This window comes from Trichechus manatus, unplaced genomic scaffold (assembly GCF_000243295.1).
Source record: "Trichechus manatus latirostris isolate Lorelei unplaced genomic scaffold, TriManLat1.0 scaffold00016, whole genome shotgun sequence".
Lineage (NCBI taxonomy): Eukaryota > Metazoa > Chordata > Mammalia > Sirenia > Trichechidae > Trichechus > Trichechus manatus.
In genome coordinates, this window is record NW_004443952.1 from 23,969,625 (window position 1) to 23,991,362 (window position 21,738).

The 21,738-nt window shown below is 42.0% G+C and overlaps 1 protein-coding gene across 4 annotated transcripts; it reads right to left on the reverse strand.

Annotated features, from left to right (window-relative positions):
• Window positions 1–90: 90 nt before the first annotated feature.
• TRMT10B (tRNA methyltransferase 10B) lies at window positions 91–17,386 on the reverse strand. 4 transcript variants are annotated; one of them, XM_023727499.1, is made up of 9 exons: window positions 17,333–17,386; window positions 9,909–10,124; window positions 9,201–9,309; window positions 8,493–8,617; window positions 7,223–7,375; window positions 5,697–5,775; window positions 4,916–4,983; window positions 3,158–3,281; window positions 91–2,565 (listed from the first exon to the last, which is right to left on the reverse strand). In XM_023727499.1, the coding sequence occupies exons 2-9, from the start codon at window positions 10,092–10,094 to the stop codon at window positions 2,549–2,551; spliced, it is 861 nt and encodes a 286-aa protein (XP_023583267.1). In that variant the 5' UTR covers window positions 10,095–10,124; window positions 17,333–17,386; the 3' UTR covers window positions 91–2,548. The 4 variants fall into 4 exon arrangements, with proteins under 4 accessions (XP_023583267.1, XP_004372305.1, XP_023583266.1 ...); XM_004372248.3 differs by having other exon boundaries at window positions 91–2,594; XM_023727498.1 differs by lacking the exon at window positions 17,333–17,386 and adding an exon at window positions 17,129–17,274 and having other exon boundaries at window positions 91–2,594.
• Window positions 17,387–21,738: the final 4,352 nt, after the last annotated feature.

Here is a 21,738-nt window from a genome sequence, read left to right on the forward strand (position 1 = left end):
AAAGCATGGCCCCTGGATTCTCTATCAGCCCAGAACTAAAACAATTTCCGAGGCCAACTCTTCAGACAGGGATTGGACTGGACTGTGGGACGTAAGAGTGATGCTTGTGAGGAGTGTGCCTCTTAGCTCAAAAGAGACTAAAGGGTAGCGTCTTTCCGGAGGTAAGATGCGAAGGCAGAGAGGGATAGCTGATTGAATGGATATGGGGAATCGGGTGGAAAGGAGGAGTGTGCTGTCACAGTATAGGGACAGCAATTAGAGTCGCATAACAATGTATGTATAAATTTTTGTATGGGAAAAAAACAAACACGTACTGTTTATGTACATAAAGTATTGATAAGAATTACTATCTGTTTAAGTAGAAAAAGGTGGATTTGGAATTAGGAATAAACCAGAGTTCCAGGAAAAATAGGACCTGTATCAGGAAGAAAAGAGGACAGACATAACACTCTAACCAGCTGTGGTGTGAGATGCTGGACTGGCCCAAAGCCTCAGGTGGATAGGTTGGGAAGATCCGACCTCTGGTCTTCTGGTAAATGGAGTTCTGGATGATCTCAGTTGTAGTAAGTGGAAACAAGGAGTAGTGAGAAAAAGAGTGAACTGAAGCAGGCCATCCAGGGGCTGGGACTTGATGCACACAGGGATATGACAGAGTTGGAGACCAGGAAGGAGTGGAGAGGAAGAAACTATCTTTGCATTACATTAAGCCACACTCCCCAGTAAGGCAAGGGCTCTCAAGTGGTAATAAGGTAGAAGTCCCTGTAACACTGACGGCATATGAATGGATGACTGGGAACTGGTATTAGGATTTGATTTGAGGCCTTGTAACTGCTTGCAACTCAGTTACCAGTTCAATCAAGATGGTGGGCTAACAAAACCTACTTATCACCCCTGCTCTAGTGTAACCTTCACTAACAGGCAGTTTGATATTAAACAGGGGCTGTGGCTGTGGTTACTTTTCTCTACTTGAGTTACAGAAGACAAAATGGCTTCTTGTAAGACACATGTCCAGAAATGAATACCATGACAGAACCTGGTTTCTCCAAAAGCCATACCAGATCACTCACTGGGGTATGTGTCTAACCTACCCTTGAGGGGTCCATCTCAGACCAAGCAGTCTCAGAAAGCTCTCAAGTTTCTCTAGAGCCTCTTAATGAGGGCCATTCATATTTTCAAGTCTTCTTCTAACTGCCAGATGGATCAAGACTCCAGTGATGATCTAAATGGGAAATCATTCTTACTGTAGCCGTAGACAGGAGAGAAGGAAAGAGCAAGTTAAAGTGCAAGCTGCATGTACCCAAATGTAGTATACAACAGGGTTTCTCAAAATGTGGTCCCTAGACCAGCTGTATCAAATTCACTGAGGTAAATACCAAACACAAATTTCTGGACTCCACTTCAGACCTACTGAAAGGAGGCAGGGAAAGGCAGGAGTTTTCACTTCCAACCAGCTTCCCACTATAGTTTGTGAACTACCCTTAATGTGGGTGAGCTTGTCCTGGGTATTTTACTTGAGCCCTGGGGCCTGGCTGAGCTGCTTCCCTTCTGTCCCAGGGACTCAGGAATTAGACTGCCTAAGTTCAAAATCCAGGCTCCACCACTTACTAGTGAGTGACCCTAATCAGGTTTTGGGCCTTTTGAAATGTCACCCTCTGTAAACCACAGTTATATATTTTTATTTTTACAAAAATAATACATGCATACATTCTCACTGCAATATGCAGAGCAAATAGTGAAACTTATTTTCTCATCTGTTAAAAAAAAAAAAGGAAACATAATGACATAGTATCTTCCTCATGGGGTTGTTGGGATAATAAAATAATACAAAATCCTTAGCATAGTCTCTGGAACATAATAAGTGTTCAAAGGATGTTAGCAAATATTACAAATGGAAATCAGTGGGGAAACAAAAACTCCCCAAGCCCTATTGCCTCTGGTTTACTTGTGCATAATCTGCAAAAGGCAGTTGCTATCACAGACCTAATTTTACTCTATGGATTTATTAGATAGGCTGGGAAAGATCAGAATAGAAAATAAAATCAATCCAATATTAACGTATAATGTATCAAATGTCTGCCCTCTTCCATACTAGGACATTATATAACGGTGACTTGCTGAGGACACCACACACTAATTCTCAAAACTCTGAAAGGTAGGTAGCATTGTTCCCATTTCTCACTTAAGAAAACTGAGGCTGGAGAAAAAAAACGGAAGCTGGAGCCTCAGTGTCCCAAAGCTACTTAAGTGGCGGAGCTGGGATTTGGACCCAGGTTTTCTGGCTCGAAGTCCAAGCAAATGTCACAACATGCTGCTTCTCATATGATACAAGGATCCAAAAAAGTATTACAAGAGTGAGGCAGTGTGGCTAGTTGGTCCTCAGGCAGGGAGGAGGTGCCATCTAGGCACTAGGGGCTTCGCCTCACCATAAAAATACATTCTTCCACTTCTAGCACTTTGCCTCCTGCAACTGCAGTCTTAGGTTGTCCATCATTCCACTGAATTCTGAAGAACATAGCCTTTTCCAGAAGAAACTCCTTTCTTCAGTGCTTCAGGCCAGTTTCGAGTCTCAAAGTAAGTGGACAGGATATCAAACACTGTTAGAGGGTAAACAGAGCTCACAGTGACCAGAAAGAGGAAAGAGAAAATTAGTAAATGACTAATGAGGAAAAGGTTGTTCTGGAATATTTCATTCAACAAACATACTCTGCACCACACGTGGTACTAGGTCCTGGGGAGACAGAGGCAAAGACATGTGCTCTGCCTGCCCTCAAGGACCTCAGCCTGCACTCAGAGACAGGCCAGTGAATGGACAATGATGCCACAGAAAGAAACATGCATTACAATTGGAACAGAAAGGAGGGATGCCATTCTGGCCTCAGAGGGGGAAGGGAGCCAGCCAAGATGTCCTTCAAGAGGCTGAAGGTAGGGCATTCTAGGCTAAGGGGGCAATTTCAACTGTCTTTACATAGCTGGGAACCAGGAAAAAAATGAAGAATGCCTCTGAGTGGCCAGTATACATGCCACCAGGTACATGCAATAAAGCCCAAGCACATTAGTCACAGAGGAGATCGAATCAAGGGCCATTTATACTTAAACACAATGCAAAGAGGTAGCACCAGAACTAACACGTGTTAGGCACGGGCCATGTAAGCAGTACCTTGATTGATGGCCAATATCTCTGAGTAATAGTTTTTTCCATTCTGGCGTCTGATCATGTATTCCTGGATTGGCAAGCGGGCTGTCTGGACAGAGTGTTCTCGGGCCTTTTGAAATGTCACCTTCTGTAAACCACAGTTAAATACTTTTCTTTTTATAAAAATAATACATGAATATTATTTTTATATCCTCATTGTAATATGCATAGCAAATAGTAAGAATCCCCATTTACCACCATTCCAATTTCCATCTGTTAATCATAATTAAAGGATAAATGTACTAAAAATATGTAGCACGTGGCTGAATGGAAGATACTTTGGCTAATGAAGCATATTTACTTCTCCCAAGTAAGAAATGGCTTGTGCAGCAACACCTCACTTATCTGGGGGTCATTTATCCACTAGCCTCCGCTCATGACCACATCACATCCAAGCAGGAAATAAGCAAAAAGAGGCACCTCAGTAAACACAATTTGCATGACAAAATCCAAGCAGTCTAATCAATCAGAGGAAAGAACGTCTGGCCCTAACTCAGAACATTAAGGCTCAATTCTGGATGTCTTGGGTTTTTCAGCCAATTATTAGCAGCAAATTAGAGAAAAGGGAGACAGGATTTAAGATAGGCATACCACTGGCAACAAGACAACATTAAGATGCGAGAGTAAACAGACCAATTAAAAGGAAGTGCTCCGAAAATTGGAAAAAGGGGTCACAAGAACTCAAAGGTCCACCAGTCTAGACCATTTAGGGTCAGAGTACAGTAACTGATGTCCATTTATAATATGGCCCTGAGTCATGAACTGCAGTTTAAATTACATTCACTGCCTTGTAAGAAGCACTGGAAAGATCTCTACATTTCTAAGAGTTCATGATTAAAGGGAAGGGCTTAGATTACCGGCATAATTAACAAACTCAGGCTTGGAAAGGACCTCAAAGGTACAGGAAACATTTTAATGTGATGGTTAAGAGCACTGCCTCCGGAGCCATACTGCTGGGGTTCAAGTCCTAGCTCTGCTACTTACTATATACATATATAAAATATACCCACAAACACATACTTGTATGATCACAGAATATCTCAAGAAGGATACAAGAGAAAACTTAACAGTGGTTGCCTCTAGGGAGGGAGACTGGGGGACAAAGGTAGGAATGAGACTTCTTACTCCCTTTTGTATATGTTAACTATTATATCATGTGCATGCAAAATAGATTAATTAGCAAATAAAATCATCTCAACAACTTTTTGTATAAGAGAAACATATCTTAAAACTCCACTGACACCCCAATTATTTCAATAAAGCTCCAATTCAACAAAAGAAATCTGGACAGTTCCATTGAGTTTGAGGTTATAGGAAAAGATTTATGTCAGCACGGAAGCTGGCCTGAGAAGAACAAACTATTCTCTCACAAAGAACAAACAGCTGATAAGAGTGCTGAGTCAATTTGGTAAACACCAGGATTATCGTTGCAGAACTACAGAGGCAGAGGAGAAAGAAGCTCAATGATGACTATTTGTCATTACAAAACACTCCCACTCCAATTCCTGGCTCCTGATTCTATTAGGTCTTGGATTACTGACATTGCTGATGAGGAGAGCGGGAACTTCCAGGTGGGAGGGCTAATCTAGGGAGAACAGGCTTCTTCTTCCTGTACCCTCTGAGTTCTTAAACCCTTTGGGTAAGATTATGACTGGGTAGGTGCCTCTAAAAGTAAGCCCCACTTTTCAAGATACAGTTGTTGGGCCTAAACAGTGCACTCACCTTCTGAATGCTTTCATCCACAAGTCCACCAAGAATGTAAATTTTGTTTACATCAACATCTTCAAGAGCTAATGAAAAAATAACAGCCATTTAGATCAAATCTGTTTTTATAATTTCTAAATCCAAAGAAAGAGGGAAAGAACTACTTTAAAGTAGAAATGTAATGAAATACAATACAAAAAGATAGTAGACTTGCTCAATAAAACCAAAAGTTAAATCTCTGAAAAGATCAACAGAGTAGACAAATCTTTGGCATATCTAATTAAGAAAAAAAATTATCACACCCAAATAAAAATTAGAATTACAAAGGAGACAAAATTAAAGACACAGAGAAACATGAAATAATTTAAAGAGAATGCTATGATCAACTTAATACCAATAAATTTCAAAATTATGTAAAATGGATCTTATAGTAAAAAATATATAAAAATATTTTATGTATATAAAAATAAATAATATATTAAAAAATATATAAATATATATATAAACATTGACCCAGGCATGGTCGACAGGGGGACCTGACAAAGAGAACTGGAAAGGATCACCAGGCAGCGTGAAAGGTCCAGATGAGGACGGAAACCCTAAATCTGTGCAGTTGTGTGCACATGGTAGGACATATGCAAAACATCCAATGAGGTATCTGCCCATGAGATGTGCAATTAATGTTCATTCCTTTTTTTTTTTTGGGGGGGGGTGGCTTTAACAAATTTGGTCACAGGCAATAATGAAACAAAGGGCTAAGAACAATGTATTACACAAATTCATGCAGCAAAGTACATACCATGTTCAGAATCAGGTGTCAGGTACACAAGGGTTTCCAGAGGAAATAAACTAAAGCAGTCTTCTTCTGTTATGTCTAGCTGAAAAATACAAATATTCCAATGTAGTGAGAATTAGGTTAAGACATAGCCTACAATGCAACAACTAGTTACTGGACATCTACTTTCTATCAGGTATGGCTCTAGAGACACCAAAGGCCCACATGTATGATAGCCACTGCTGAGAAAGTGCTCAGTCAAGAAGGAAACAAGACAGAAAGTAATACGGGGCCCTAACATAAACACAGGGAACATGCTCCAGGACTGCAGAAGAGGGAGTGACATCACCAGGGAGAACCTTTTGGTGAAGGGAATGCTGGAACTGGGTTTCTGTAAAAAGATAAGACGGACCTTTACAAAAGGGAAAAGCACCGTCAGAGGAGGGGATAGCCTAAACAAGGTACAAAGACAGGAAAGCAAAGGGACTTTGTGGCCCTGCAGGTCTGTTTGGCTATGTACAGGAATCACAAGAAGAAGTACAGAGAAGTAAGGCGGGAAATGGCCACACTACAGAAGAGACTGTTAAAACAGCAGCAGCAACCACAACTAACTGTGCAGCACTGCAGGGTGCAGTCTTCACACTCCTCACCTCCATGGGCCACACTTGGGAAGGCCACAACTGCTCAGTCAAAGCTGTATGATGCAAACACACAAGGCGTTTTTACCGACACTTCTTAGGAATTGATCTGAGTTCTCACCTGCGTATCTACCACTACATCTATGACATCCTAGGGAAAGAGCTGAAAGGCACCTTAGTACTCCACTTCTACCATCATATAGACAAAGACATTGAGGCTCAGAGAAGTTGAACCACTTGCATAAGAGCAGAACTTAGAACCCAGGATCCCGCCTTCCAATCAAGCTGGATATGGTCACTCAGAACAACTTCTCCTCCTCTCTAAAACTCATCTTAAATCCACATCACTTCTAAAAGGATTCTTTCTCTTCCCCCAAAATTCAACTTCTCCAGTTCTGCACTGCTGGAAACAAAGGAGTCGTGGCATTTCCCAAAAGCTTCATAGTTTTTTTTTTCGTTAGGTGCTGTCAAGTTGTGACCCCATGTGACCCCATGTGACAGAGAAGAACTGCCCCATAGGGCTTTCTAGGCTGTAATCTTTATGGGAGCAGATTGCCAGGCCTTTCTCCCACAGAGCTGCTGGGTGGGTTTGAAACTGCCAACCTTTTCGGTTAGCAGCCGAGTGTTTAATCATTGCGCCACCAGGGCTCCTACTGCATACAGTACACAAGATATAGAAACACACTTCTAGATACTGGTAATACTGGTCTGCCACTGCAGGGGAAAGATGAGAAAAAAATTTTAAATGTAGCAACTGATGAGAGGTTCTCAATCTTTTTAGACTGCAAAAGTGAAAGCATATAATTGATATTTTTTTACATCAAAATGTGAAAAAGTAAAAAATACAATTTACTATTACCCCACAATCACTTTTCAGATGAGAATTCAAATAATATGCAAAAAGAGACTTACCATGTAACTGGAAAACCCATCATTCATCCTCAAACACTCTTCATACAGCGGACTGTCTCTTGAGAATCCAGCAAGGCAGATCCAAAATGGCTTGTCAGCTTTTTTATTTGAACCATACAACCTTCGGATCTGTCCTGCCAGTCTACTTAACTCCTTCAAAGAAATAAGGACAACTCGAGGTGAAAATGTGCCAACTCACTCTAAACTCATTATCAACAAATGGTTGCTCAGCAAATACACTGAATGCTACTCATGACCTCATGAACTCGGCTGGCCCCTTTTAAACCAGGAGTACACGGATGTGTGAGCACACAGTACACCCTATGGCATTGCACACTACAGCTGAAAATTAAGGTGATGATAATAGCCCGGAAATAGTGAGTTAATGGAAAAACTGAGAATTCTGCCTACTTCCGGACCTGCTATCGTGCTCCCACCCACAATTTCTAAGATGATTTTGAAATTGTTACTTTAGCATTTATCTAAAATCTTACCAAGTGATGCTTACTATTTAAATTATTTTTTAAAAAGTTAGAATTACTATACAGAGATTTTTATACTCCATCAGAAAAATTTGGTACCTTCTCCCTAAGTCCACCCTGACTTCAGAGACATCATCCTTTATAGAAAGGCGGTTTCACAATCTAGCCTGATTTGGTTCAGTAGAGGGGAAAAAAAATTTTTGGGTTTGATTTAATCTGACATCACAATTAATATAAACAGCAGAGAATTCCTGGTTGACCTTTTCGGAGGGCTAGAGAGGTTCCAATGTAGTAACTCCAGGTCTGCAGTTTTCCTAGTTTCTCTGAAAAACATGTAAACACTAGCACATACAACAAGGGAAAACAGAAAGATCTGTTTAAAGTTTACATACATTGCAGGTATGTAATGTTACCACCAGGTAACATTCCCAGAACATGCAACCTGGCAAATATCCCTCCCTGCCAGCAGAAGACCAAGGTTTACTCTCTGGAGAATTGAACCCGAAAGGGTTTATCAAGACTGCAGACACCAAAGAGAGGGAAAGGTATTAGGCTCAAACCAGAAGAATAAGGTAAAAATTCGCTAACTCAACTGAAGGATGTCTATTCTCTTTCAGATTCTTTACAGCAGCCATCTCAGAACTCAGCAGTCCCCTGGAGAAAACCAAACGCTTATTGGTTTACTAAAGAATCACAGAAGCTGGAGCTGATCATGCTCTTCGTGAAAGCTGCTCCTTTCTGGGCCTCCCTCCTGAAAGCTGGAATTTGGGGCTTAGTGGATGTTCTACCTTCTTAGACATGTGGTCCGTCATACTCAAATCAATACAAAGTCTTGGTCCTGAGTGTTTGGCTTCCAAAAGTCTCTCTTTGGTTAAGGTTCTCAAAAAACGTTTGCTGTGCTGGGGGCGGATGCCTACGACAGAAATATGAGAAACGAATAAAAGTGGAAAAAAAAAATATTCAGTAAGAAATCTCTCTCCAGCCAAGTGAGTACTCTTTGCACATAAAGAGAAACTTGGGACTTGTACAAGGTACACATTCACCAGATTTAGGTATACCAGAGTGGGCCCTGGAACTGACTGCTGGGATTCAATCTTAGTTCTCTCATTAACTATATGACCTTGGGCATGCTACCTAATCTCTCTGAGCCTCAGTCTCTTTACCTACAAAACAAGGGTGATAATATTACTTACTCCCTACAGTAATCCAAGTAAAAGTCTTAGCACTGAACCTAACACATAGCACTGAATAATGTTAGCATTACTGTGTTGTTGTTGGTATCATTCCTTCTGAGTTTATAAACACGTTCACTAGACAGCTTATATTTGAAAGGTAGCCTTAAATTTTGTTTTCTTTGATACTACATTCTCACCAAACAGGACAACCGGTCGTACCTTCCAGACGTTTGTTTTGATTTAAACATTTTCCTACTCTTCTAGCACACCAGTTTCCTAAGAAATAAATATGATTACACCGGTAAACTGGTTTATCGTTACCTGGATTTTCAGCACGATTGGCTTTTCTTCTTTCCTTTTCTTGCTTTCTTTTGCTCTTCTTTGCTGCAACCATCTTTTCCCAGTGTTTCTGTTTTCTTTGCACATTTTTCTTACGTTATCCAGAAAACAAAATTGTTTGAGAACTTCATAAGCACCAAAAAGGAAAGTGAATATTAGAAACAGTTACTTCATTATTTATTTAAAGTTAGGAGAGAAAAAGGATATTAGTCTTAAAAAACAAACGTAGACTAGATTGTATTTAGAAAAAAACAGAACCCCAGAAAAAGAGACATGACTTTCCCAAGGTCAAGATTAATTCAAGACTTAAGAGTTTAGATTTCCTGACCCTTCTGACATGTACAAAAAATTCCTCTTGATCTCTTGTTTACTTCTCCTATGACTCAAAGGAGCCCTGGTGGCACAGTGGTTAACAGCTATGGCTGTTTTAACCAGCCGCTCCTTGGAAACCCTATGGGGCAGTTCTACTCTGTCTTATATGACTGCTATGAGTCATAATCAACTCAATGGCAAGGGGTTTGGTTTTTGGTTTTATGACTCAAATGAACTGAAACCCTAAGCCAGATAACAAAATTCATCACCTGCGATACACAAAACTCATTCCCAGTTTCTCCTTTTATAACTGGTATCTACTCTCAGAACAGCGGTCTCATCACAAAGTCCATGGCCCCGGCAGCTCACTGCACTCACCGAGCACCAGGATGCACTGCCCGTAGGCAGGCTCCTTCTCTCTTGGCTCTCACATTCCATGTCAATCTGCAGAAGCTGGAAGCTTTCAGAGACATCATCTTCACCTATGTCCTCAAGGAGGCATTCCTGGCCCAGCAGCACGTGCGACTTTGTTTCCCAAGCACTCCCTTCCAATTTCCAGTCCATGTGCTTAGTTCTCTGTCCTGTTCACCCAGACTGGAAAAAGGTACGGTTCTGTGACATATTATTTTAAATATGCAGGTATCTCCTATATCCAAATGACAAATAATTTATTGTGTGTAAAACAGTGACCCAAATTTATTGAACTGAGAAATGCATGTGTACCTTCCAGAAAAATGATTCAGATATAGAAACATTTAGTAGTAAGGAAGCTAAATACACTTCTTAGAAGACAAGTGCAGCTCCTGACACTTAACCAAGCCACTTATTCTGTTCTTTGAAACGCACTACATGATTTGAGGGTGGGACAAGAGATAGCAAAAGTCACTTCCACAATTATATTTCAAAGTTTATTTTCAAAATGAGTCCTTTAGCAAATGTTTATTGAGCACCTACTATGTGCAAGTTTCTGTACTAGAAATATGCGGGGAGAATGAAGAGCTAACCAAAAACTACGATAAGTGAATTCTTCTAGGTTGCTGGTGATGTATCAGAATTGGTTTTTAAAACTATTATTCTCTCCTCCAACTTAGTTGAGCATCACTCCAGCAAAAAGCCACAGTCACCAATGGAAATGTTTACTATCCCTCAGCAGTGCTGAAGGAGAAAACATATGGGGAACCAATGTTTCAACACATTTAATGAATGACATTATAATCTCAAAGTGGTATTCAAAATCCCTGAGAAAGAAATAACATGGAATCAGAAACGCCCTAGTCCATGGTCAGGTGTCTCAAAGAGTGGTGTGACCACTGCCCATGCCTGCTCCTCTGAGTTCAGTCAAACTACCATTATTTTAGGAAAAGTGTATCTTTAAAAATGTAAACCAATATAATTAAGATATATGCATGTGGTAAAAAGAGCTATTTATAATGAAAAGTAACAATCCTCACTCCTATACCTTCTAACTCTAGTGGCAACCTAACCTGAAATCATACACTTACACCATTACTTTTTCACTTATCAGCTTTGAAATTTATTGACTCTCTACAAAACATAAAATACAAATCACTTAAACTAACCTCCTTGCAGTGCACTGAATTACTTAATATGACCCTTCTAGCCACAGTCTTTGTAACGCCCACCAAATGACTGGGTGGGACTATGTAAATGAGATGCTTGTGGCACACCAAGGGGATTGGATAGCTTGCTAATAATGTAAATAAGATGCATGGCACCCTTGTAAGGGGTAGGGCCATGCAAATAAGGTGTATGGAACCCTAACGAGGGGATTGGTCAGTTTTGCCATCCCTTTAGGCTTAAAACGAGCCATCCTAGAGGCAGGAAGGAAGGATCTCACCACCATCAAGAAAGAAGAGCCAGGAATGAAGTGTGTCCTTCGGACCCAGGATCCCTGCGCTGAGAAGCTCCTAAATCCAGGAGACAGAGAGAAAGGGCTGTAACACTGGAGACAGAAGAGAGACAGCAGCAGTAGTGAGAAGCAGCGGTACAGAAACAGCAGCAGAAACTGGAGACTGGCAGGAGACAGCATGGTGGCCTTTCTGGCCCACAGAGTGAGAAAGCTGAGTGCCTTGGGGCAGAAGGCTTGCTGCCAGAGTGAGATGCGTCCATGCACTTGTCTGAGCTAGGCTCGCTGACCCGACCCACGAAGAGAGCTGAGCACCTTCGGGCAGGAGGCTTCCTGGAGGAGTGGGGTGCCTCCGGGCACTTAACAGAGGAGCAAGGCTCACCAACCCTCAGAACAGGAGGGCTGAGTGCCTTTGGGCTGAGGCTTACTGGCAGAGTAGTGTGCCTCCATGCACTTATCAGCAGAGCTAAAAGCTCTGTAATGCGTGCCCAAGCAGGGCAGAGGCCGAGCAGCCAGAGAGAGGCATGCCTGAAGGCACAGCTGAGAAGCTGTCCTGATCCAAGAACTGTATCCTGAGGGTTCCTGAACCTGAATTGTAACCTGTCACGTCCCTAATAAACCCTATAATCTTGAGTATTGTCTGTGAGTTGTGTGTGGCCACTGCAAAAAATTATCGAACACAGCAGAGAAGTAGAGAATGCCATGGAAGGGATGGTTGGTGTCAGAACTGGTAAAAGGGTTAGAGTGGAGGCATGTCTGACTTCTGCCTCATAGGAATCGGCCTTGGTCTGTTGATCTTGATTCTCCTTCCCCTATGTGAAGTTAGAAGAGGTCAGACACCCCCATCGCACCTTTTTTACACCTCTATTATATTTAATTCTGTTACCTACCTTCATCTTTAAATTTTTTTAGGGATAATTTACATACAGTAATATGCAAAAAATTTAAGAGTACAGTTAAATGAGTTTTGACAAATGTACAGACTGTTACCTACACCCCTATCAACATACAGAACATTTCCACTGTCCCAGAAAGTTCACTTTCTTCTGTACTTTCCAAGTCAATTTCTATCCTATCCCCACTGACTGCTAAAGACAACCACTAAACTTCATTTAAATGGATTCAAACAGTATGTACGCTTTTGAACCTGGCTCTTCCTCTTCAGTATGCTTTTGAGATTCATATGTGTTGCTGTATGTACTTTGTTCTCTTTTTATTGCTGAGTTGTATCCCACTGTAAGAATATATCACAATTTATTTATTCTGTTGATAACATTTGGGCTTTTTCTAGTTTGGGATTATTATGAATAAAGCTGCTATGAACATTCTCATACAAGTGTTTTTGCGGACATATGTTTTCACCATCTACTGGCTACGTACCTAAGAGTAGAATTGCTGGGTCACTGGATAGGTGTACTTAACTTACAAGAAACTTCCTTCAGTTTCCCAAAGTAACTGTACCACTTTATACTGCTGCCAGAAACGTATGAGAATTTCAGACGTTCCACATTCATTGCCAACACTGTTGTCAGTGTTTTTAATCTTAGCCATTCTTGTGTAGGGGAGCCTCGTTGTGGTTTTAATTTGCATTTCTTTGATTATTAATGATATCAAGCATTTTTCCATGCAGTTTATTGGCCATTCATCATGTATATTCCTTTGTGAGGTATCTGTTCAAGTCTTTGACTCATTTTTAAATTATCTTCTGATTACTGAGTTGTAGAAGTTTGTCATATATTCTGGATCTAAGTCCTTTTCCAGATATGTGAATTGAGAATATTTTCTCCCAGTCTGTGGCTTGCCTATTCATTCTCTTAACATCATCTTTTGATGAACAGAACTTTTAAATTTTGATCAAGTCTAAATTATCAATTTTTTTTCTTTTATGCTTAATGTTTTTTGTGTCGTCTAAGAAATCTTTGCCTACCCCGAAGTCACAAAGATATTCTCCTCTATTCTCTTCTGGAAGATTTATAGTTTTAGTTTTTACATTTAGGTCTATAATTCATCTCAAATTTATTTTTGTGTATGGTGTGAAGTAGGCGTTAAGGTCTTTTTTTCCATATGGATATGAGGAGGCTCAGCATGATTTTTTTTTTCCCAACTGAATTACTTAGGCACCTAAATCCTTCACTGAATCTATTTCACCTAAGTTGTCAAATCTGACATAAAGCTATTCACAAATATCTTTTCAACATCTGTAGGATCTATGGAGCCCTGGTGGCACAGTGTTTAAGAGCTCAGCTGCTAACCAAAAGGTTGACAGTTCAAATCCATCAGCCTCTCCTCTACTCTGTCCTATAGGGTCGCTATGAGTCGGAATTGACTCGACAGCAACAGGTAACAGGTAGGATCCATAGTGATGTCCCCTATTTCATTCCTGATATTTGTACTTTGTGTGTGTCTCTCTCCTCTTCTGTGGTGTTTTTTTTTTTTCCATTGATCTGTCCAGGCTGGCTGGCGCTTATCAATTTTATTACTCTTTTCAAAGAATCAACTGTTGGTTTCACTTATTTTTCTCTATTGTTTATCTATTTCATTGATTTCTGCTTTTATTTATGTCCTTCCTTCTATTTCTTTGGGTTCAATCTGTTCTTTTTCTGGCTTGTTAAGGTAGACGCTAAGATAATTAATTTTAACCTTTTCTTTTTATATTTGTATTCTTAGTGACCAGCACAAGAGCTGGCACAGAATGGAAGCTCAGTCAATACTGTGTAGAAGGCTGCTACCTAACGATTCTCAAAAAGCAAAGGTGAAGCTGGGCATCACAGAAGCACAGATCTACTTAATCCGTGTGGCACATTATCTATGCCCAAATTTGGCACTTTCATTCCTTCATTCAAAAATCCTCTCTGAGAGTCCCTGACGGAGGAGGAGAAAAGTGGCGTGCAGAACTCAAATTCTAGTAAAAAGACCAGACTTAATGATCTGACTGAGACTGGAGGAAGCCCAGAAGACATGGCCCCCAGACTCTCTGTAATCCACAACTAAAACCATTCCCAAAGCCAACTCTTCAGACAAAGATTAGACTGGACTTATTAAATTTAATAAGTCCATAAAATAAGACATAAAATGATATTCATAAAGACTGTGCTTCTTAGTTCAATACATGAGACTAAATGCGCAGCTCCTGTCCAGAGGCGAGATAAGAAGGCAGAAAGAGACAGGAGCGGGTTGAATGGACATGGGAAATCCAGGGTGGAAAGGAGGAGTGTGCTGTCACATTATATAGAGAGCAGCTAGGGTCACATAAAAATGTGTGCATAAATTCTTATATGAGATTAGAGAAATGCAGATCAAAACTACAATGTGATATCATCTCACCCCAACAAGGCTAGCACTAATCCAAAAAACACAAAATAAGAAATGCTGGAGAGGTTGTGGAGAGACTGGAACACTTATACACTGTTGGTGGGAATGTAAAATGGTACAACCACTTTGGAAATCGATTTGGCACTTCCTTAAAAAGCCAGAAATAGAAGTACTATACAATCCAGCTATCTCGCTCCTTGCAATATATTCTAGAGAAATAAGAGCCATCACACGAATAGATATATGCACACCCATGTTCACTGTAGCACTGTTCACAATAGCAAAAAGATGGAAACAACCCAGGTGCCCATCAACGGACAAATGGATAAACAAATTATGGTATATCCACACAATGGAATACTACACAACGATAAAGAACAACGATGAAGCCGTGAAACATCTTATAACATGGAGGAAGCTGGAGGGCATTATGCTGAGTGAATTTAGTCAGTCACAGAAGGACAAGTATTGCATAAGACCACTATTATAAGAACTCAAGAAAAGGTTTAAACACAGAAGAAAACATTCTTTGATGGTTATGAGGGTGGGGAGGGAGGGTGAGGGTTATTTACTAACTAGATAGTACGTAAGAATTATCTTAGGTGAAGGGAAGGACAGCACACATTACAGGGTAAGTCAGCACAACAGGACTAAACCAAAGCTAAGAAGTTTCCTGAATACAATCAAACGCTTTGAGGGACAGAGTAGCAGGGGTAGAGGTCTGGGGACCATGCTTTCAGGGGACATCTATGTCAACTGGCATAACAAAGCTTATTAAGAAAATGTTCTGCATCCTACTTTGATGAGTGGTGTCTGGGGTCTTAATAGCTTGCAAGTGGCCATCTAAGATGCATCAATTGGTCCCAACCACCTGGAGTAAAGAAGAAGAACACCAAAGACACATGGAAGGTATTAGCCCAAGAGACAGAAAGGGCCACACAAACCAGAGAGTTCATTAGCCTGAGACCCGAAGAACTAGATGGTACCGGCTACCACCAATGACCGCCCTGACAGGGAACACAACAGAGAGTCCCGGATGGAGCAGGAGAAAGGTGGGGCGCAGAGCTCAAATTCTAGTAAGACCAGACTTAATGATCTGACTGAGACTCGAGGAACCCCAGAAAGCATGGCCCCTGGATTCTCTATCAGCCCAGAACTAAAACAATTTCCGAGGCCAACTCTTCAGACAGGGATTAGACTGGATTGTGGGACATGGAGTGATGCTCGTGAGGAGTGTGCCTCTTAGCTCAAGTAGATACAGGAGACTAAACAGGCAGCTTCTGTCTGGAGGTGAGACGGGAAGGCAGAGAGGGTTAGGAGCTGGTTGAATGGACATGGGGAACTGGGGGTGGAAGGGAGGAGTGTGCTGTCACAGTATGGAGAGAGCAATTAGAGTCACATAACAATGTATGTATAAATTTTTGTATGGGAAAAAAATAAGAAAAAAATTTTTTGTATGAGAAACTAACCTGAACTGTAAACTTTCACTTAAAGCACATACACACAAACACAAAAATCTCTGAGCCTCCAGGTCCTGTGCTGGGCATTGAGGCTATTCAACTACTTATCCAGTCATTTAACAAACATTTACTAAGCACCTGTCATAATCGTACATGCTGGAGATTTGGGGATGGCATTCATTCTGTCTTCATGGGGCTCCAATGATAGCTGGTCTGCCTGTTTCCCCACGAGATTATAAACCCTTCCAGAGAAGAGAGGATTAAGAATTCACCTACACATTCCAGAAGTCAGCACTGAATCTCACAGAATAGGAGCATCCTAAATGTTTAATAATCGTTTATCACTCTTCTACTCAGAACCTTGCAGTTTCCCATGTACAGTAAAAGCCAAAATCTTACAGTAGCCTGTGTGGCTCATCAAGGTCTACCTCCCCCCATCTATTTTCCTCTGCACTCTCTAGTCTACTTGCTGTTTCCTCAAAGATACCAAGGATATTTCCAGCTCAGAGCCTCTGCACTTGCTGTTATCTCTACCTGCAATGCTCTTCCCTCATGTATTTACATAACTACCTTTGCACTTCACTCAGGTTTTCACTATGCGACATGGCATATATCTTATTTATTTTTTGTCTGAGCCTCCCCAATCCCTAGAATGAATGGGTTTTTGTTCACTTTGTTCACTATAGTATCCCCTACTTTTAAAAAATGGCTTGGTACATACTACACGCTGAATACATACTTGCTGAATTAATGAATCCTCCACCCCCACTCCCATCTCTGGGTTGACCTCAGACCTTTTCAGGCCAAGTCCCACCTGATGCGCGTATACACGGGCGATAAGTAACGGAACAGCCTCTTTGCATACGTCTCTGATTTTTTCATTCTAAATTTTAATCTACCGAAGCTGGCTCCACTCCTCTGGCACCTTCAGAACACCTAGACCTCAGACCCGAGAATACCTCGTCTGTAGGTCCCGCATGGCCCTCAGGCTGCGTAGGCGAAGGCAGACCGGAAGGGAAAGAACCAGGACGGTGGGATACCCTGGGCCAGATAACTGTTAAATGCTACTTCCCCAGCACCCGTCCGGCCCGCGAGCGTGGTGACTGTCGGTATCCAGATCCCCGGCCCCTGCTCCGCACCACGAGAACAACCCCTGGGCGTACCTGATTCCGTCACCTCACGCGGCAGCAGCAGCGCACATTTGGCTCCGCCCCCAGAATCACTTCCGGTTCCAGGTTCTTCGCCGAGCGCATCCTGGGAATTGTAGTTTTCAGGCTGACTGCTCTGTGTGCTGGGCCAGAGCGTAGGCTGGGGCTTCCACCCCTAACACTGACGTTAGAGAGCTGCGGCCTTACGGGAGTGTTGACGCCACTTTCTGAACTTCGTTTCCTTGTTTGTTAGACCTCATAGGGCTGCTGCAGATGATCAGGTGTTTTGTTGGCTGTCAAGAACTGGGCATTGGAAATTGGACTAAAACCAAGACTCCAGCCACTCTTCATCCCGCAGCCACGATACCCTTCCCCTGGCTTCCCCACAGCCAGCAGGGCCCTCGAGCTGACACAGCCCTTTTCTGACCACACAGCCCCCTTCCCCACTACCTGGCTGTCCAGGCTCACAATATAGAGATATCCCAGCTTGGTCAGGTAAAGAATCTAACCTCTGGTCTCTCTTCCCTCCCGATCTCCACCAAACTGAGACTCAGAGAGATGAAGCTAATTGCACAAGCCTTGGCCTGATAAAGACTGTCAGCCACTCTGTACTCTACTCCTGCGGTCCTTGGGGTGTCACGCTTTCAGAGAGACTCTACCATGAATGAACCAGAAATATCTCCTCTTAGGCCCCTCGCTGTTTTCCTCTCTGGACTCTACATAGCTCCTCGTGCTCTCCCACGCATTCCCCAATCCATGCTTCAATCCATTGTTTATCCCGTACCATGGCAACTTTTTAAATCCTAAAACTAAAAATTTCCCCCCATTAGGCTTTTTGTAAAGCCCAGCTCTAATGTCTCTTCGCTGTTTAGAAGCTAACCCTGACTTCCCACTGCATGCTGAAATCCCTCAGCGGGGGGGATGCAAAGTGACTCAAACGGTCTTCAATGGCCCTTTCAGGTTTTAGCTCCCACCAAACCTACCAGTCCCTGAACCTCACACTCAGCTATAATTGAATATCCTTCTGCCTTCCTGCCCTTCTGTGCCCCCTCCCTGCCACCACTGTGTCCTTTCACCTCTGAATGAGCTCATGGCCACTTCCCCTTTGAAACACCCTCCTAACTGGTCTCACTCCTCCCTCTATCCCCACTCCAGCCATATGCCAGATGATTGTGTGTCTCCCTTGCTGAAACCCCTCAGTGGCTTATCATACATGGGTATAAAATCTAATCCCTTTGCCATGCCTTGTACAGCCAAGTTCCTGCCTGCCCCTCCAGTTTCATCTCCTGTCAACTGCTCCTCCTGTTTGCTATGCTACAGACACACCTGTCTTCTTGAAATGCTTCCAGTTCACCAAGGGCTTTTACAGATGCGTTTCCTCTCACTTTTTCCATGGCTGGTTTCTTCTTATTTTTTAGGCTTCAGCTTAAACATTCCCTCTTCAGAGAGGCCTTTACTGACCACTTAGGTAAGATTGGCTCATCCCACTCCCGTCTGGCACTCTCTTTATTTTCTTTATACAACATGATTTTTTTTTTTCTGTGCCATTCCTATTAGATTATAAACTCTGTACAACTACATCTGTCATGTTCATGGTTGTATTCCCAGTGCCACTGTGTAGTAAACATTTGTTGACAGAAAGAACAAGTGAATGATTTTTCTCCTTTCTTGAGACATCAAATCCTAGTTTCTTTTCCACCAAATGCAGGGCCTGACACACAGTAGATACTTAATAAATACTTCTTGACATACTAGTTTTAGTTAATGCTACCTCCGACATGAAGCCTTCTCTGATCACTACTCTGCCCCTACCAAAAAATGACTTGTCTCTACTTTGACTTCTCATAACACCTTAGGGTTTTGGTGGCCCTAAGCACACCATGCCTTACGTTGTGGTCTCTGCGTGTCATCTCCTCTCCTAGACCAGAGCTCCTGGAAATAGGATTCTTGCCTGATTATTTACATCTATAATCCTGCATCAGGTATTACCGGGCACGCATGTTCCATAAATATGTGTTGAAAAAAATGGATCAGCCAATATGATGGTGGGTGGGAAAAAGGAGAGGTGTAAATGTCCAGTAGTTTCTTAGTCATTAAGCAATCAACTCTTGCATTGTGGAGTAGGCGGCCCCATCCTGCCTATCTCATGTATAGGCTGTGCGTTTCAAAGAAAGCGCTGAACAGGACAACTTTCCCTGCACTTCAGCTTCTCAACAAGCAATGAGGGACTTCTCAGCACTTCTGGGACTTAGTGTTCCTCATGGGAACTGCACAGCAAAACACCAGCTCCAGACAGAAGCAACCCAAGAAAATTAATGGATTTGAGGGGCGGGGAAAGCAAAGAAAGAAGGAAACAAACATTTACTGAGTGCCTTTGTCAGAGGTTTCAGTTTTCTTTCTGCCTTCTATTTATTTTTCACAATTTTGAATGTGTATTATATAACAATCACTACCTCAGAGTGTTGTCATGTAGATAAGAAAATGTGTTCAAATATCCAAGGAAGGCATCTGGCACATTGTAGGCCCTCAGTAAATGGAGACCAGTATTATATCCTTTTGTCAGATGTGAAACTGAGGCCCAGAGACATGACTATGATGGAACAGGCCACAGCCAGGATTCAAGCCCTGGTTGAATTGAAGTCCTGAGATCCTTCCCTAAACATGTGAACATGTAAACTGTGTCTGTGTAAATAAGTGATTTAGCTGTTCATAGCTTCCTGTTGGCAAAAGTATTCAAGTTCTGTTTAATAACATAGAATTTCTATAATTTTGGTGTCATTTTGTTCCTATTTTTGATTGCTATGAAATCACTTCAAATCTGTGTTAAAAAGCCTTATTTAAAATTTATTCACAGTATTCTGCAAAAAGAAAACAGGCCTATAATATACCTCTTCCCGGCACAAATACTAATTAACTGGTAACTAGTTGACAACTGCTAAGAATGGATAGGAAGGATACGTTTTCCTCTTCTCCAAAAATATTGCTTTCCTTCTGATTGGAGAGAGCCTAGATACATGATTTAGCATGCTCATCTCTGTTCCTGCTTTTTCTAGGGGAAGGAAGAAATTGGAGAGCCCTAAAGGTGATTAAGCATTTGGCTGCTAACCAAAAGTTTGGTGGTTGAAACCCACCAGCTGCTTCTTGGGAGAAAGATGTAGCAATCTGCTTCCGTAAAGATTTACAGCCTTAGAAACCCTATGGGGCAGTTCTATTCTGTCTATAGGGTTGCTACGCATCGAAATCGACTCAATGGCAATGGGTTTGGGTTTGGTAGAAGAGAAGGAACCCTGGTGGCACAGTGGTTAAGCACTCCCTGCTAACCTAAAGGTTGGTAGTTTGAACCTACCCAGCTGCACCATGGGAGAAAAGACCTGGCAATCTGTTCCTGCAAAGATTACAGCCTTGGAAACCACAGGGGGCAGTTCTTCTCTGTCCTATAGGGTCGTTATGTATTGGAATTGACACAATGACACACAACAGAGGAGAGGAGCCACAGGGGCAACACTAAATGCACAACTGGTGAGGAGCATCAGAGGGACAAAGGGACTTCTTTTGGAATCTTCTTGATGGCAATGGGTTTGGTTTTGGTTTAATAGCCTAAGGTAGGTGACTGAACCACCTTTGGCCTGGACAGAGAAGCCAGGAAAAAGGCATTCCAGGGGTATCTTGAAATCAGTTACTCTGCAGTCTGAGAACAAAATACAGGGAAAGGTTTCAGACTAGGAGGTGATTATTACTAACATTTATTATTTACTAGAGTAAGTATTTGCCAGATGTCCACCCTATAAGGTGGGCATTATTGGTATCCCCAATTTACAGAAAAGAAAACCAAAGCACTGAGAGGTTTAGTACCTTGTCTGAGGTCCCACCAAGATTAAGTGGTTTAATGGTCTCGGGGAACATCTAGCTCAATTGGCATAACATAGTTTATAAAGAAAATGTTCTAGATTCTACTTTGGTGAGTAGCATCTGGGGCCTTAAAAACCTGTGAGCAGCCATCTAAGATACTTCACTGGTCTCACCCCTTAGAGAGCAAGGAAGAATGAAGAAAACTAAAGACATACGGAAAAGATTAGTCCAAAGGACTAATGGACCACATCTACCACAGCCTCCACCAGACTGAGTCCAGTACAACTAGATGGAGCCCGGCTACCACTACTGACTGCTCTGACCGGGATCACAACACAGGGTCCTGGACAGAGCTGGAGAAAAATGTAGAAAAAAATTCTAACTCACAAAAAAAAGACCAGCCTTAGTAGCCTGACAGTCTGGAGAAACCCCAAAAGTATGGCCCCCAGACAACCTTTTAGCTCAGTAAAGTCACTCCCGAGGTTCACTGTTCAGCCAAAGATTTGACAGCCCCATAAAACAAAACGAGACTAATGGGGCACAACAGTCCAGAAACAAGGACTAGAAGGCAG

Excerpts from the sequence above, each read along its gene's own strand:
- TRMT10B (XM_004372248.3), bottom strand. The coding sequence starts at position 10,094 with ATGGACTGGAAATTGGAAGGGAGTGCTTGGGAAACAAAGTCGCACGTG. Across the intron at positions 9,310-9,908 it reads GCAGTGCATCCTGGTGCTCG|AAAAATGTGCAAAGAAAACA; the intron begins GTGAGTGCAGTG and ends GGATAACGTAAG. Across the intron at positions 4,984-5,696 it reads GACACCTGATTCTGAACATG|CTCTTGAAGATGTTGATGTA; the intron begins GTATGTACTTTG and ends TTTTTTCATTAG.